At 32.7% G+C, this 18555-nt stretch overlaps 2 protein-coding genes across 3 annotated transcripts; both read right to left on the bottom strand.

The window, feature by feature from the left end:
* Window positions 1-264: 264 nt before the first annotated feature.
* On the bottom strand, window positions 265-9273 carry LOC146940651 (subtilisin-like protease SBT5.3). The gene is made up of 11 exons (XM_085754362.1): window positions 9148-9273; window positions 8958-9070; window positions 8752-8849; window positions 8494-8661; window positions 5520-5628; window positions 2925-3462; window positions 2209-2303; window positions 1835-2080; window positions 1622-1736; window positions 1315-1528; window positions 265-1011 (listed from the first exon to the last, which is right to left on the bottom strand). The coding sequence occupies exons 1-11, from the start codon at window positions 9232-9234 to the stop codon at window positions 476-478; spliced, it is 2319 nt and encodes a 772-aa protein (XP_085610488.1). The 5' UTR covers window positions 9235-9273; the 3' UTR covers window positions 265-475.
* Window positions 9220-17858, bottom strand: LOC146940652 (subtilisin-like protease SBT5.3). 2 transcript variants are annotated; one of them, XM_085754364.1, is made up of 6 exons: window positions 17188-17858; window positions 16925-17011; window positions 16590-16826; window positions 16382-16496; window positions 16077-16290; window positions 11983-12430 (listed from the first exon to the last, which is right to left on the bottom strand). In XM_085754364.1, exons 4-6 carry the CDS (start codon window positions 16433-16435, stop codon window positions 12408-12410), a joined length of 291 nt encoding a protein of 96 aa, XP_085610490.1. In that variant the 5' UTR covers window positions 16436-16496; window positions 16590-16826; window positions 16925-17011; window positions 17188-17858; the 3' UTR covers window positions 11983-12407. The 2 variants fall into 2 exon arrangements, with proteins under 2 accessions (XP_085610491.1, XP_085610490.1); XM_085754365.1 differs by lacking the exon at window positions 11983-12430 and adding an exon at window positions 9220-9330 and having other exon boundaries at window positions 16925-17858.
* Between the last annotated feature and the right edge of the window lie 697 nt (window positions 17859-18555).

An 18555-nucleotide genomic window follows, 5' to 3' on the forward strand; every position in this document is an offset into this window, starting at 1 on the left:
GAGAAATCAGGTTGAGCTCAAGAAGGCACTTATATATTTAAGTCCTCTTGCCATGTCTACTCTGGTTGCAAAGATTTTCCAAAGAAGATTAAAGAAAATTTTAGTTGTCATGGAGAGTATTTTTGGTAATAGTTCAAATTTAAATTCTTAATTCTTAATCATATATGTATCTTCTTGGCCAAAGAAACCGACCTTCATTGGCCTAATCGGATACGGATTGCACTTGTGTGATATAATGTCACATGATATTGACCAATTCAAATGTAAAAGAAAACCAACTACGTTAATATTATTTAATTATTCTATTTTCTCTTACACAGTCATTACTATCAATCATAGCAAGAGAAAATTTCCATAAGCGAAAATTTAATTAGTGGCTATATATGATACAATTTAGATTAAAGCCACCAATCAACTAGAAATGCAAATTAGCCACTAATTAAATTTAGAATAAATCACTTCAATTTCTAGCTACCTAAACAGCTTTCACAACTAATGGACTCTTAACATAATGCTTCCCATCTGACCAAATCATCTTTCCAAACACATAACTCTTTGTTGCTTTTCCTTTCTTCACCTTCAATTTTACTTCAAACCTCTTCTCTTCACCAACATTTTTAAACTTCAATATATTTGGCTTCACAGAAACAGTTATTCCACTTGGATTTTGAACATGAACGATGTACGTTCCTGGAGCACCAACATTTTTCAATGTCCTTGTAACTGTCACTGATCCAGAGATATTTGGAACTGTGATTGAAGGATAGTTTAGGTTGAGGATGCTAAAATTCTTATGGCATTTGTAAGGACCTTTTGAAAATATTGACATTTGTGTTTCATTATAGCCTAATGCACATAAGAAGTTGAAGTAATCATTCGTTGTTATATCATAAACAAGACCAGGATCCATTGCATCGTTTGGCTGAACATGTCCTGCTCCGTAGCTAAACGGCGTAGATTGGCTTTTAGTAGCATTCAGAATTGGTTCCTCCTTATTGTCTAATGTTGTAGCTGAAAGTAATAGAGGACAATTATGGCAAAGCTGAAATGAATGTTATATGGTAATGACAATATTTTTTTAGCACTGAATCATACCAAAATTTTGTAACTTCGATCTGCTTCATGAAAAATTTCAATTTGACAATTAAATTGGTTAAATTCAGATTGTACGAAGTTAAAGGCGTAAGTATACCAAATTTAACATTCATCATTACTGCCTATAAATTTGAATTTTACAGTAAAGTTCATTAGATGTTATGCTCAAGTTATCATTTCTTGGGATACAAGAAACGGTTAGAAACTTGAATTTCTTACCTGTGGTCATGATAGCTGATTTAATAGCAGCAGGAGTCCAAGAAGGATACAAGGATCTCAAAAGGCCTACAATTCCTGAAATGTGAGGGCACGACATGGACGTGCCGGAGACTGAGTTAAATTGAATTCGGCGATTGTCAAACTCTTGATTGGTTGGCCCTTCAGCTTCAGTGTAGGCTGCTATAACCGACACTCCTGGTGCAGTGATATCCGGCTGAAAATTAACAAAGATTTGTTATATATCAAACACGTGGCAATAGGTTACAACAGGAAAAGCATTCTTTTGGTGTCTGATAATGATTAACACCTTTAGAATCTCAGGTATAATAGTATTTGGTCCTTTGGATGAGAATGCTGCCATGAAAGGGGCTGGCTTAGAATGCAATTTTGTTGTTGGATATGTAATGTAAGCCACTGGAGACCTAAGTATTAAGACCAAACAATCAAGTTTAAGTTTAAGATTTTATTTGCTTTAATTAAAGACTAAACCATACTAGAAATAGAATGCTGGATTTCTTACTTGGACGAGTTGACGTAATTAAAGACTTCTACACCATCAGAGAAATTGATGTGAGAAGCAGGAAGAACATGAGGATCAGCTATAATTTCATTTCCAGTAGTCTTATCGTTGGCAAGGACCATTCCTACAGCACCAGCTAGAAGAGCTTGCTCTCCCTTATCTACTCTAGCATTTATTCCTCTCAGACATAATACTATCTTACCCTTCACCTTTTTGGGATCCAAAGTTCCATTCTGGCAAAGCACGCTGCATTAATTATTGAATTCGTTAATATTACATTAGATTCACATAAACTATACTCACTATTATAGTGTTGTGTTTATGCCAAATGTAAATATTGATTCAGCAATGATATTCAGTTGTTTGATACTTACGCATCTTCATTTGTTGCACTTGCCAATTTAGCATCTGTTGCTTTAATAATTGGGTAAAACTTGTCTGCTAATCTGGCAGCTGATAAGCTTTCTCCCTTCAGTTGAAGCAAACAAGATAATTGTGAGTCTAGGTATTCTTGTAATTTCAATAAGCAAAAGTTCAAAATATGTTAATGCCACCCTACAGCTAGAAAATTGCATTAACTTGTGTGATGTTTAATATCACGATCAGGCACAATTATGTAATCATAGGGTCCCCAGGCCTATTTTTACTTTTTTTTGTCTTGTGTTATTTGTGGTAAAAAAAACTTGTATTGCAAGTAAGATGAATTTGCATTGTTGTTGCCACAAGTTCTTGGCTAAAAGGACTAAAACACTTTTCCCTTTAACTTCAAATTTAGAGCTTATAACATTGGCTCATGCACAAAGAATCTCACACATTCACGTAGTCAATACATTGATGGTCGTTGGATTGAGATCATATGGTCCAGGTTACAATACCGATTTTGATTTTTTTTCCTCTTAAATCTAAAATACCAAACATGAAACATGGACCATCCGGTCTCAATCCAACGACCACTAATGTCTTAACTGCCTGAATGTGTGGGATTGGTGACTAGAGGTAATCCAAAACCAAGATTAATGTCACATACAAAAATGTCACCAAAATTGCACATATAATATTATTGCCTTCTTGTTTAGAAAAAGAGACAAACCTTGAAGGTTAAATTGTTACCAAGAACAACATAACTAGGGAACTCTCTATCCATTGTGCTGGCACCAACTGTGATATACCAAGGAGCTAGATTTGATGCAGTAGCCTCATTTGGTCCACTATTGCCAGCAGAGCAAGCAACAACAATACCCTTCTTAGCAGCATGGAAAGATCCAATAGCAACACTATCATTGAAAAGGTTAGAAGCAGAGCCACCAAGTGACACAGACAAGACATCAACACCATCATGGATAGCCGCGTCAAATGCTGCAAGTATATCTGCATCAAAGCACTCGTCACCATTAATTGGAGGCCAACAAACTTTGTATGATGCAACTCTTGCTTTTGGTGAACCACCCTTTGCTGTTCCATAGCCTTGACCGAAGACACTAACTCCAGGTACCATGTTTCCACCGGCCGTTGATAAAGTATGAGATCCATGGCCTTCATTGTCACGAGGTGTCTCAGAGGATGAATTTAGTGGAACAGTTAGTCTAGAAGCATAGCCTTTGTTGAAATACCTTGCTCCAATCAGTTTCCTGTTTTTTCCATACATATATTAGTTAGATTTACACAAACTTCTGTTCAAAACCTAAGAGTAAGTGATATAATTTTGTATGCATCTTTTATTTGATTTTTCTATGACTTAAATCCATTTTTTATTTCCTTTCAATTTAACACAATACTCTAACTCGGAACATTCTTTAAAGAATTGAAGATCATCGGCACTAGACCAACCCCTACAATTATTTTGACCATCTATATTGCATTCTGATTATTGTGATTCATAGTAGATACATTATGTACTAAAGAAAAAGTTACTATAAGGCTTAAAAAATGCTTATCCACCAAAGAAATTCTTACATTGTATTAGTGGCAGAATATGAACTTGTGTTTCTATAAAGCAAATGTTGAATTCTTACCGACTAAATTAGTTTTTTTGTTAACCTTCTAATTCTTAGGGAAAAGAACCCTAGTCCTTTAGAGTTCAGCCAATGAATTGAACTCCGGTTCTATCAAAATATTTGTGAAGCTCATACCATTTCAGACCAATCACGTGGTTGATTAAACTAGCGTTTTGTTGAAAACATTTCTCTTTTGAAAGTTTATCTTTTGAATACTTTTTAAATTTATATTAATATACTTTGGAACACTTATCACTTTTAGCATTCGTGTTTCTAATATGGCAATAAAATTAATTATAAAAAAATATGGCAATAAAATTGACAAGGACTTGGATCTTCCTTTAAGATATGATCATGTCATAAAAAGAAAAACATAAACTATTTTTTTTTGGTATAAGAAAAATAGCATAAACACCTCCCTAAAAAAAACTTTATAAAGTAATATGAACGGAATATAAAGGTGAAAAACATCATTTTCGTAATAAGAAAAGAGAAAAGATATTTATAAAACCATTTTGAGACAATTTATGGGACAATTCTCTCTTATACTCTAATTTATATACACTCTAACTATTGTTTTTGTCCCAAAAGAAGAGAAAACATATTGCAATTATAATTTATAAGTCAACTATGTGTTTTTTGAACAAAATAAGTCAACAATGTTTTATTTTGAATAAAAAAACACAATTTTTTTTTTTGTCAATAAGCATCCGTTTTTCAACAAGAAGATGCGCACACTCTTTATTTGTATCTTTGATTCGAACATTGTAGATTAAAAATTTGGTTAGGATAAGAGACCATACTAAAAATAGTTAACTAGATTTTTTTACCAAGATTAATCATCGACAACATCATAAATATTTTGCAGCAATGATCGGTTAAAAACATATTCTCACTCTTTTAAGAATATATGATTAATGATTATATGAACTTCTTAGTCTAATATGCTTACTCTGTCAAGTCACCTTTCTTTGTCCACAATTGAAGAATAGATGGTTTAATTGTTTGTGTCTAACTAAGAATAAGAACTTCGTAGTTTCTCATATTTATAGCGAATATAATTGATGTGCATACAAACTTGCCAGTTAGGGTTGAATAATTTCAATGTTTGGTAGGATTTGTTTCTTTTAGAGATTTGAGAAGACTTTACTCGTAATATGTTAGGTCATCCATCATTTAGATTCTCTTAGTTCGAGAAGGTTTTGGTAACTGTCTTCCTACTCACTTTGCATTTTTTTTTTTTTTGAATAAATTGATGAAGGCAGTTTATTCCATATTTTCAATGCTAACAATCCTGTGTGTTCCATCCTCTAAAAAAAACCTATGTATTCCATGAAATGATAATGAAAAATGCATAGCAATAGAAATAATTGGACACTACCCCATAATTCTGTTAAACAACTTAATAACCATGATTTGATTACTTAAAAATTGTGTACATTCATTAGTTTTCATGAGTGAATTTGTCTAAATAAAATCTAAGGCAAACTCATTTAAGCAAAAAGTGGCGTATTTATAAAAACTTAAAACAAAATATTTCTTTTCTAGTACAAAACAAACATATTTCTATAGGAACTAAATATATAAAGTAGTACATTTACATGTATCAAAAACATATTTATACCTTCTTTGGAATTGATAAGGAGAAAATGAATAAATAAATAAATGAATTAATAGAATATGCATAGTACCTGTTGCAGTGAAAACTAGGATCACTCCCCTTATCACATATTCCTCTCCACTTTGATGGAATTGGTCCAAACCCTTCATCACTAAAGCTCTTTGATTCAGGCCAAACGCCTAGAGGATCAGATGGATCAGTGGGACAAAAGTAAGTAGCAGTGTGGACAAAGTAAGATAACCACTAGGAAGCATATAGCAAAATTGGAAAATTCTACTCACCCTATTCTCATATCCACATTACCATTGGCTAAAAGCTACCTATATGGTCCTATTTCAGCCTCATTGCCCACTCACTTTAATTTCACGGTTACACCACTTGGGGAGAATTTTGAATATGTAATATTTTTTTTTTTATTAAGCTGATGTATGAACAATTGAAACATAACAATTTTCTTGTCTTGATTGGATAGGACTAACCCCACCTTGGCATACTCACAATCCCACCTCTCTCAGGATATCAAAACACCCAATTTTGTATGTTCATGTTATGTTATAATCATGAACTCGAAGTTATTATAATAAATATTTACTTTGGTTTGAATCAAGAATTTAATTATTAATCAGATCCATATACGTTACAATATTATAGGGTTAATACCCCTTTTAGTCCCTGTAATATGAGCAAATTCCGGTTTTAGTCCCTGTAAAAAAAAAAAGTTTAGATTCTGTCCCTAACATTTGAGATTCTTCCACTTTTAGTCCCTCACCTGAACCAGTCAGCAGAATCTACTGACGTGTCAGTTGACTGTGCAATTTTTTTTATTGTGCACACGTGGCATTTGTGATTTTTTTAATAAAAAATTCTTAAAAAAATAAAAAAACGAAAAAATATTAAAAAAAAAATCTAGAAAAATTTATAAAAATTAAAAATTATTAAAAAAATCTTAAAAAAATAAGCCACCAATCAACTAGAAAAGTAAATTGTATATATAAAAAAGCCACCAATCAACAGCTATTTTTTATTTTTGTTGTTGTTTGTATATATAAAAAAGGGAAAAAACAAAAAAAGAGAAGAAGAGAAAAGAAAAAAAAGAAAAAAAAGAAAGAAATGGAGAAGAAGAAGAATTAACGGGAGAGAGAAAGAAGAAGGGGAATTGTAATTTTTGTTTGAAAAAAAAAAAAAGAAAAGAAAGAAAAGAAAAAGATGAAGAACGAGAGAGAGAAGGAGAAGTGAGGAGAGAGAAGAGAAAAGAAAGAAATGAAGGAAAGAAGAAAGGGCTATGCTGCTGATGTGGGTTCTAGAGGATGATGCTTCAGCTTTTTGTTTTAAGTTGCAATTTTTTTCCCTCCTGTGAGCTCACGCTGGTAGCAGTTGGGTTTTAGAGGGAGGTTGTTTGGTGATTAAAGATTAGAATTAATTATTAAAGATTAGGATTTTATTTTTTTGGGATTTTTTGGATTTTAAAAAAATTCCTGTTTAAAAAATTTGGCTAAATCCGTAAAAAACATTTCCAGATTTTAAAAAAAAATCCTGAATTTTTTTCAAATTTTTTAGAATTTTTTTTTATTTTTGAAAATTAATTTTCCAATTTTTTAGAATTTTTTTATTTCTGAAAATTAATTTTCCAATATTTTAAGATTTTTTTCATAATTTTTAATTTTTATAAATTTTTCTAGATTTTTTTTTATTTTTTTTCGTTTTTTTATTTTTTTAAGAATTTTTTATTAAAAAAATCACAAATGCCACGTGTGCACAATAAAAAAAATAAAAAATAAAAATAATTACACAGTCAGCATGACACGTCAGTAGATTCTGCTGACTGGTTCAGGTGAGGGACTAAAAGTGGAAGAATCTCAAATGTTAGGGACAGAATCTAAACTTTTTTTTTACAGGGACTAAAACCGGAATTCGCTCATATTACAGGGACTAAAAGGGGTATTAACCCAATATTATATTATATAGTCATGGGGCTAATTTTTTTTTTTTTTGAACAAGTCATGGGGCTAAATTTTTTTTTTTTGAGGGAATGGGGCTAAATTTTATAATCCGGGTATATACAATCTTACATTTTAATTGTTTTGAATAAACTATCATGTACTTGCAAGTTGGCATGTTGTAATTTTTTTCTTTTTGAAAATTCATTTAGGTTGGTCCGATGATATTGCCTTAGGAGAAAATCTTGTGTGGACCAGGATCAAGAATTTTGGTTTGGTCACACACAAAGAGAGAAGAGAGAAGAGAGAAGAGAGAAGAGAGAGAAAATGTAGAAGAGAGAAGAGAAGAGAGAGAAGGAGAAAATCTTGTGTGTGTGACCAAACCAAAATTCTTGGTCTTTTGGTCTACACAAGTGTTTCTCATTGTCTTGGAACATGAGAAACGTGTTCCTCCAAAATCATACGTTGATTGAATGGTCATTATCACATTTTCACATTTTCAAAGGTGTTTATGACTTATTGAGGTCAAACAACTGAATTTCAGCCACACCATCGTGTGTCACAAAACCTTATTCTATGAATTTTCTTCCAACCACAAAAAGGTATTTCAATTTTTCTAAAGATCAGACGTGAAAGTTCATAAACCATACGTTGTGAGTAGAAAATCATTTGTCTCGACACTTTATAACCCAATGACGGCCAGATTCAAACAAATAATATACTAATCTTATGAAATCAACCTTTTCAACCAAATAAAATAATATTCAAACTCTGATCGGTCGTTATTTATGCGTGGGGCAGGGGGATACATACAGATATATATATAATGATAACTTTGTCTATCCTCACCAATCCATGCATGTCACATGTGTGTGTGAGTCAACGATCTAGAAATAATAATAATAATATTAGTAAGGTCTCGAATTCGAGTTTTGTAAATTAAAAATTGTTTGGGGTTTTTGTTAGAGGTTAATTGTAGACAAAATTGGTGGATAATTTACATCAATAACATTATTATTATTATAAAAAATATGTTATTGCCGTTAATTTTGAACATATAAAAAATTTATTAAATTTCAAAGCTAAGAAACAAATAAGGAAAGTGACCTGTATCAAGATTTGCTATAATGACACCTTCACCAAATCTGGCTTTGTTCCATATTGAGCTGGACGGTATCACTCCATAACTATCTTCCAACCCCATGAACCCCCATGAATGAGTCGTGTGTAGTTTCCTTCCTTTGTTCTCAAACACTGACAATACTTTTGGATGTTCTACAACAAGTAATTTTCACAAAAGAGTATCAGAGAAAAAAACAACCAGACAGAGAAAATAGAATAGAATGTTATGTTCTGAGCTCTAACTTGATATCTCAGCTGCTACTTCTTCTTCCAATGTTGCTGCAAAACCATTTATGTGCCTTGTGTACGAGTAAAATATTGATTCTTTTGCTGTTTTAGAACTACATGAAAGAAAATTCAATCATAATAAAAAATAATAATTTGGATTTTGAGTTGATCATGTGTTACTTAATTATATATATATAACATATGGTTTTGAATTAGAATACCTTCCCAAGAAAGATCCTAGAAACTCATAGTGAGAATCCGTTACACGATTGAAGTCAAGTGAAGACAATTCTTCTGAATCATGTGAATGGCTTCCTAAGTATACCACATATGACTACAACAAAAATGGACTAGAGATTAGTAGAGATTTTCCAAGACTGGTGCAAATAGAAAATTGAAGTAATGTCTCACCTTTATCTCTGCAAAGGTTGGCGTGTGAAGCAGAGAGACAAGAAGAATTTGAAGGAGAAAATGAAGGGTAGGAGTTGGTAACCCCATTGCTTTGAGAAATTCAACTCTTTTGCTTTGTTTTCCAATGCAATAGAAGCAAAACCTTGGGTTTTATAAAGGAACAGTATGAATATTACCCTGCTTCTGAAAAGAACGATTTTTGTATTAAAGATTTTTTTTGGTATGAATTAGATAGTGTATACCGGATAGAATCGTTTAAAACATATTAAAACAAGTAGTAAAAGTATCAAAATCGATATTAAAGTGTTTTAAATAATTATTAATACATGTTTAGATATGATTTATTTTCTATTGATTGGTGAAGCTTGCCAACCTAGCCGCTAATAATTTTAAAATATAAAAATAATAAGGTGAACACTATTTAATAATTTTAAAATGATACTAACATAGTTCAAAACTTCAAATATAAAAATTATAAACAGAGTGTAGTAAACAATCTATAGATACTTGATTGTATGTAATGATATTTGTACAACTATTTTTTAAACAACTTTTGAAACATTTTTTTTGGACGAAAACAATAGAGAAAAAAAAGAGAGAGAGAGAGAAAGAATAAGAATAGTGTGAGTATTAAATAGTTATTCCAATTAAAAATAATTATACTAACATAGTTTATGTTTGAGAAATGATATTTGTACAACCATTTTATAATAACTTTTGAATAATTATCTCTCTCTCATACTCATATCATGTGTTTACTCTTTTTCTTCCCTTTTCTCTTTCTATTGTTATTGACTAATAGGAAGAGAGAAAAATAAAATTATCATTAAATAGTTGTACAAATGTCATTACTCATTCTCTTTATAGGTTGGCCTCATTCTATTTCAAACTTTCATCTAGTAGCTTTGTTAAGCCGACCACACACTTGAATTTGGAAATTCCATTTTTGGACAATTGTTACGTGCTTGTGAAAGATACAAAGTTCGTGTTTGTTTGGATGTAGAGGGTTGGCAATAGGTATCTCAACCTTATTAATCAAGTTGAGATGTCAAGTTAAAATCAATTATTTTTCATTAACACAACATCGTGTAAATATTGGATATGTGCTGCAATTTTGTTTGAACACCAATTTTAACCAACCAACAAAAATGAAAGCATATTGTCACTGTTAGGACTACTCTAACACAATAATACAATGCTATATTTCTGGCAAAGGCCCCTACTGCCTAAAATCTCCAAGTTAGTTACAGGTCATTTTTTTGTTAAACCTGGCCGATTATTCTTTTATGGATTATGTTAATAAGTGCTCCAAGGAACTTGTTAAGAATTTAAAAGAGAAAATGATTTACAAATTTTATGTAGAAAAAAATTCTTTTTTAAAGTTTCAATGTGTTAAATACACAATTACAAAAAAAATAATCTTTATTTTGACTTCTAAACAAGTGATCCGAAGACATATGTTATCATTTTCCTTCTTTTATTAATAACAGTATGTATGCTCATTACTTGTTGAGTCGGGGCGCACAAGGATCCAACAGATTTTAGTGCTCATAGTGTTGAAAGAGATACTTGCAAATTATTCATCAACAATATATGAACACAATATTAAATTATTGTGTTTTGATAAATTAATTTAACATATTATTTTAATAAAGAAGATAACATAACTACTATAATTTGAATTTAATATTATACTCTATCAATTAACAACATATGACATAAGTCCTCTTGATAATCCTAAAAAAAAAAAAAAAAAAAAAGTCCTCTTGATAAGTCAATTCTATCAAATTATTTTATAATATTGAAATTCTCTTCTATCAATATTATAATTCTGTAAAATTATTTCTTGATCTACATGCTCTCGTTTCTCTCACTTTTTCTATCGAAAGTCAAAGAAAACAAATGACTTTTCTCTCAGATATTAAATCCCTTTTATTTTTTATTACTCTAAGATTCTTCTAATTCAAACTCATAAGTTATTTTGATATCAGATCATATTTTAAATGACAGAGCCATAATAAGACAGGTCTTCAAGTTGAGTCGTCTCTTTGAGTTTTCCACGTAACTAAGATTTCTAAACTATTTGATTATATTTACGCTGTTGGACAACTTCGTCTTATGGACTAATTTTTAAAAATGAGATGCAAGTTCATTCAACATAAATATAAGACGTGTTTCTTTCAACTGCATTTGCATGATATTATTTAGCTTCATCCAATCGGAGAATCATTGTAACCCATACATATTCAGAACCAAATACAAAGTGCAGAATAATTTTTGTCAGAAATAAATTTCTGATCTTGGACCAAAGTCAACAAAGATTCTCCTTACTTTTGTTTTGTTACAAGACAAGATGCTATGGCCAGTTGTCTGTCCCGATTGGTTATACAATTTGTTGTTGTTTTTTTCTTCCCTTTTCTATCAAAAAACAAAATATTATAAATCTGCTTGGTATTTTTCGAGGAAAATATATGTTGTTTTTCTTATCTTGAAAAATTTGATGCATTTTAAGCATATGGTACTGTGGTCCTCAGATTCATGAAGGAGAGACATGAGATAAAATAATTTCATATAAACTTTTAATAATTTAATATATACGGTATAATTTCTAAAAGTATATGACGTAAAGGACATTATCAATTTATTAACAAAGAATATTATTGTAATATAAAGGATATATTAAAAAGTGGATAGCATTTCTTTTGGTATCCTTTGTGGACACAAACAAAATTGACAAGGGACAACAACCGTCCCCAGAAGACTACAAGCGTGGCTCATCTAAAAGTCTAAAAACACAAATAGAATTAAGTTCAATAAATTGTAAAGATGTTCATATATAGTCTAAATGCATTATTATTACTTACTATTGCTTCACAACAAAGGAAACTAGAGAAGTGCTCTGGACTGGACCATGATACCAGATGCCATTGGAATAACATATAAACAAAATATTCCAATAAGATCCTAGCTCTCTATGGCTCTATATCAGGTATATGGTGAAAACTTTCATTCAAGACACTAGTATGTCTTTTGTACATGATATATGCATTTTTCCGCAAAGTATATAGCCTAACATGATTAAAACATAATTTACTCTTATAATTTGTACCCAAATTAAAACAAATAAAAATAACTAGACAATCATCCACCAATGGACAACATACAGATTAGGGATCATTTCATGACATGGTCAATGAGAAAGTCCTGAACTTAAGAAATCCTTGATATGTTTTATCCGCGAGTGTTTATGCTTCTTGCATTTACTCGACGAGAATAATATTTGCTGTTTCAAAAAAAAATAAAAATCCTTGATATAATATAAAGGAAAAAAGTATTAACATAACAATTACTAACATAATAACATGTGTCAGTGAAAAATAAAAATATAACTTTCATAGATAAAGTAACAACTATTAACACAACTTATACGAAAAGAGTCGAGATAGTATACCTTTTATAAAATAAGAGACCAATATCATTTAAAAATAAAGAAAAGACCGAAAGTAGTTTAACCAAACAAAAAACTTATATGAAATTTTCAAAAAGTTGAGAGCTTGTTAGATGAAAAACTCAGGGTGCTAATAGTTGCCCCCTTCTTTTTTCCAAATCAAAGTCTATCCCAATACATAAAGGTGCTAACATATGGCGCCTATCCGATTGAATCCTGCTCTTTACCCAAACAGGTTTGCTCACTCCCAAAGTAAAATATCAAACTACCCCTATGCATGTTAAGTTACGCTAGTACAATTATTAACGTATGTTAAGTTACGTTACGTATGTTAACATGCGTTAGTGTTATTTGTTGAAAGACATTGCACATGTTAACATGCGTTAATGTTATTTGTTGAAAGACATTGCGCATGTTAACATGCGTTTGAGTTATTTGTAAAAAAAAACACGCATGTTAACATGCGTTAGTGTAATGCAGTGCGAGAGTTAACTCACGTTGCCATTTGCACTGGCGTGAGTTAACTCACGTTCATAGCAGAAACAGAAACTGCATTAAATGCATGCAGTAACAGAACAGACTTGTGATAAGTCTAGAAAGACCCGTAATCACGCCACATTCATAACTTAACCAAATTATGTCAGTTTAAGAAGTTTATTGGATAATACGACATAATTGATCAAAATTACTTAAAAACATCGTTTTTATCACAATCACGTAATCACATACAAACGGTCCAAATTTCATAAATTCGGCAACGACTTTGATCAAAGCGGGGTCCCTATCGGTTACAATCACCTTAGGCATGTTGTGTTTTGAGGTCAAAAGACCAACCAACATCTCAAGTGTCCATATGAAGTTATTCTCTCTTTCAAAGGAAAGAAAGGGAAACGCAACCGAATAGGTCATTTTGGTAGAGGTGACACCAACAATCTCAAATAATGGCATTCAGTATGTATTGGTTTTGTAGGTGGAGTCCATGACCAAAACGGTGGGAAAAGTGTTGAGCATATCAATTGAATACGGATGAACAAAGAATAAATCTTCAAGAGTGGTTTCCTCGCTATTTGCTCTTGTGAAATAGACATCCCGATGCTTCTCCAACTTTGTAATCAAGTATTGCAACTCGGTCTTGTCCTCTCTTTGCCCCTTGCGCCATCTAGTTCGTGCATTATACACTTGCTTGATGACTGTCAAACTTTCTTTGTTTCTTTCCTTCAAATCCGTGAGAATATTCCTAGGCTTTGCCAAGCTCTTTGTCATGTCGATAACTCTTTGCTTCTCCTCCCCTTTTAGTCGACCCGCAAGAAGGTGGCCGGATAACTTTGGCACCAACTCATGGTTGTGAACTCCACAAAGCATTGCAATCCACCATTCTTGTGTTTTTTTTTTCAAAGAAGCATTTCAACCTAAACGGACAATTGCACTTCCTTGATCTCGTGCCTTCAAGCTTCGGTTTCTTCCTCGTCTTAGGTGGCTTGTATTCACCACTCCTCTCACATTGCATCGTCATGTATGGCGCTATTGTACTAGATTTATCTATAGAAATAGTAAATCCCGCCTTAGCCGCTTGTCGACGAACCCAACCAAGCAATTCTTCTCGATCTTTCCATCTCTCGTTTGTTGTAAAAAATGAACCGGTGTTTTCTTGAATAACACGAATACCGGTAGGTACCGGTTTAGGCTTCTCTTCAAAGTTTCCGGTAGGTACCGGTGTTGCTTGATTGTGAAGTATGTGAGCTTCAACTTGAAAAGGAATTTTCACTTTAAACTTCACTTCATTGGTTGGTTTGCCTACGCCGGAACCTTCACCGGAAGCTTTGTTTTTGCCCGGTTCTGGCTCAACGCCATCCTCCGCCACATTTTCAACCATGCCACTCAATAAAAAAAAAACAAAGAAAAAATAAATAAATGACTTGTGCGGCAAGCAAAGCAAGAAAAATTAAGAGGTGAAAAATTTCAAAATCTGGGCAACACATTAGCGTGAGTTAACTCACGCTAGTGTTATCTTCCCACGCAAGTTAACTTGCGCAACACTTACAACTAGCGTGAGTTAACTCACGCTGAGCCCTACCCCCTACTGAAAAACATGACGTGACAGGCACAAAAACCAGGAAAATAGGATGAGTTTTGGGGATACATTACCTGTTTTTTGATGTTTGATGAGCGTAGAAACTTGTTTCCTGACGATTTGCAATGATTTGGAGTTGAGATTATGACCCAAAAATTCGCACTTTTAGGGTTTTTGGAGGTGGAGGGAAAGAAAAATGGTGTTTTGGGCTTGCATGCTGAGTTTTGAACTAAAAACGCCACTTTGCGTGACTTAACTCACGCTACGTGACTTAAGTCACGCTGTGCATGTTAAGTTGCGTAGGGGTAATTTGGTCTTTTACTTTGGGAATGAGCGAAATCATTTGGGTAAAGAGCAGGATTCTATCCGATTCAAGTATAAGGTCCATGAAAAATAGAAACAACCTGATAGTTATTCATAAATTGATTATATTTAAGGTGGTGGAGCGCGTTGATGCTTTATTTATTTCTAAGGTAGGGATGAGGTGATTCCTAAGATGTCGTAGAAGGTTGTTGCCTTGAGTTGCACGTCGATCTGAATGTGATGTCTCTTGAGGTGGAGTAAAAGGTACGATCTTGTGTTGCACCATCAAGGTTGTTAAAATCGGGACTTTACTTCAGGTCGAAAGGGAATAGCAAAATCGGGACTCGTAAAATCGCAATCAAAATCGAAGGATTTTACTCAAGGACTTTTGTAGAATCGATATAAGAAATTGTAAAATCGTAATCAAAATCGATGGATTTTACCAAAAAAATAATAATACTAAATATATGTTATAAATGGTATATAGTCATAAATGACTTAGTTTATAAGAAATCGTAGAATCGCAATCAAAAGCGATAGATTTTGCTTATTTTGGGATTCTACTATGGATTTAAGTCGTTGAAGGTGAAGAAAGTCACAAAATCCTGGATTTTAGGATTTAAGTCGGGATTTTGACAACAATGTGCACCATGCTATGAGACGAGGTGGTCACGTTAGTAAACTGTGTACTAGCTCGCTTATTCGTCTTTCATGCCAAATTTTTAATGGGATTTGTTGTTGGACGATCCAAAGGGTAATTGGGTTGACCCTTTTAGGGCCGCACCATTTCAATACGTGAAGGATATACAAGAGCCGATGATCATATTGTTGAGAGTGCAAAAGTTTCAGCAAACATGTTTTATTGTAACATGTTTGTTGATTATGTGAAAGATATCTGGTTGACTCAGTTTTTTAATCTGAAAGTTCCATTACAGTTTATGCATTAGTTTATGTTAACAAGCAACTTTTATAATCGTAAATTAGAATAGTTTGAAAAGTGGAAGGTAAGACTCCATTTGATCAACTTCTCTTTGAGTCTGAAGTTGAGATTTCTTGGGATTCAAGAAATGACATGAAGTATGAGAAACTTCAAGAGTTTCTTCTTACCTGTGGTCATGATAGCAGATTTAATAGCAGCCGGACTCCAAGAAGGATACAAGGTTCTCAAAAGGCCTGCAATTCCCGAAATGTGAGGGCTTGACATGGATGTGCCGGTGAGTAAGACAAATTGAATTCGGCGATTGTCGATCTCTTCATTAGTTGGCTCTTCAGCTTCAGTGAAGGCTGCTATAACCGACACACCTGGTGCTGTGATATCAGGCTGAAAATGTAAACAATAGTTGTTAGATATCAGACACATAACAATAGATTACAAGAGGAAAAACACAGTTTGTGTATGTAATGATTAACACCTTTAGAATCTCGGGTACAATGGTATTTGGCCCTTTGGATGAAAATATTGCCATGATGGGGGCTGGTTTAGTATGCAATTTTGTTGTTGGATGTGTAATATAAGCCACTGGAGACCTAAAAGTTAAGTCCAAACGATCAAGTTTTAAGTGTTATATATTTTTTGCTCTAATTAAAGACCACACCAAACTAGACTGCTAGATTTCTTACTTTGAAGAGTTGATATAATGAAAGACTTCTACACCATCAGAGAAATTTATGTTAGAAGCAGGAAGAACATGAGGTTCAGCTTCAATGTCATTTCCACTATTGTTATCATTGGCAAGGACCACTCCTACAGCACCAGCTATAAGAGCCTGTTCTCCCTTATCCACTCCTCCATTCAGGCACACTACTATTTTACCCTTCACCTTCTTGTGATCCAGAGTCCCATTCTGGCAAAGCTCGCTGCATTGTTCAATTAGATCAAGTTACATTGGCTTGACATAAATTTTATTCACTATTAAACTATAATGACTAATGATATTATATTTTTTGGTACATACGCATTTTCATTTGTTGCACTTGCCAATTTAGCATCTGTTGCTTTAATAATTGGGTAGAATTTTTGTGGGAATCTTGCAGTCGATAAGCTTTCCCCCGTTGATTGAACCAAACAAGATAATTGAGAGTCATTATATTCATGTAATTGCAAGAAACAAAAATTGAAAATATCTTAATTTCATCCTATTGATAGAAATTACAGTAACTTGTATATATTTAATATATCATCAAAAGAAGTTGGACATAACTAGATAAAGAGACAAACCTTGAAGCTTAAACCGTTGCCAAGAAGAACATAACTAGTGAACTCTCTATCCATTGTGCTGGCACCAACTGTGATATACCAAGGAGCTAGATTTGATGCAGTAGCCTCATTTGGTCCATCATTGCCAGCAGAGCAAGCAACAACAACAACAACAATATTTGTAAACCGGAATATTTATGAAATGATTTCCAGAAATTCTAACAAAATGCATTTCTAAAACTCATATGAGAAACCTTTTCATTCTTCTCTTTTCGAATTCTCCTTCATCTCCAACAACCAATTCCAAAACCAATTTCCAAATAACCAACAATTTTTTTATTCATTACTAAAAAATTTGGTTTCTATCAACCAATGTGATTGGGAATAACAATATGTAAGAGAAAAAAGGAAGAACAGAAAGCCAATTGGGGTGTTAAAAAAGAAGATGAAAACATTACCTAATCCATTTTTAATTGAAAACTAAAAGGTCCAATTTTTAATTGAAAAACTAACCCCTTTTTCCTTCTATATCCAAAATTATCAAATTTTGCCATGAACTGAGCTTTTCTGGGTTGAAAAAAATAATAGAAGATTGAATTAAAAAAATTGATCAAGAATGAGATTTGTGGGATTGAGGAATTGAGGAGACATGCTCACTTGAATTTTTATGTTATCCATTTGGTAGGTATCTCAATTTTAATTTTTCCCGGAAAATTTTTATTTTGTGGTGGGGGTGGGAGTCATATGATAAAGAGGGTAAAATTGGAATTTTTGATGTTTTGTAGGGGTCAATGTATATATGTTGGGGTATAGGGTAAAATTTCCGTTTATCCATTACTCGTTATCCTTTGCCTTCTCAAACCAAGGGAAAAGCTTACTCATTGTATAATACAAACAACTCCATAAAAGCACCAAGTTTTTTTTTTTTTGAACGGCCATAAAAGCACCGAGTAAGAACATAAATCAAACAAAATCAAAACTTTTGATTTATTTTCTTTGTTTCGAGTTTAATTTATCATGTTGTTCCCCTCTTCTCTCTATTTCTCCTGCAAATCTGAAACAGATCTGCAATCCTTATGTAGGAAAATGGGGAAGATAATATGGGTATTTTGGTAAAGCACCTGCCACTTGAGAAATTAAAGCCAAAACCACGTTTTCTTTGCCGCAGAAGCTAGGAATACCAGCTTCAACGGAACTGGAGTTTTGAGTCCTAAACTGCGTTTCCTGGAATCAGTTTTCATTCATCCAAACAAGACAAAAAATGTTGAAACCACGTTTGAGAAAGTAAACGCAGGTTTGGCTGGAAAAAACGTGTGGCCAAGTCGAGACTCATTTAAAATTTGATAAATGATATTTTTAAACAACTTTTAGGATAATTATTCCATCCCT

Source organism: Medicago sativa, chromosome 3 (genome assembly GCF_051527215.1).
Source record: "Medicago sativa cultivar Bolivia chromosome 3, Bolivia_mono, whole genome shotgun sequence".
NCBI lineage: Eukaryota > Viridiplantae > Streptophyta > Magnoliopsida > Fabales > Fabaceae > Medicago > Medicago sativa.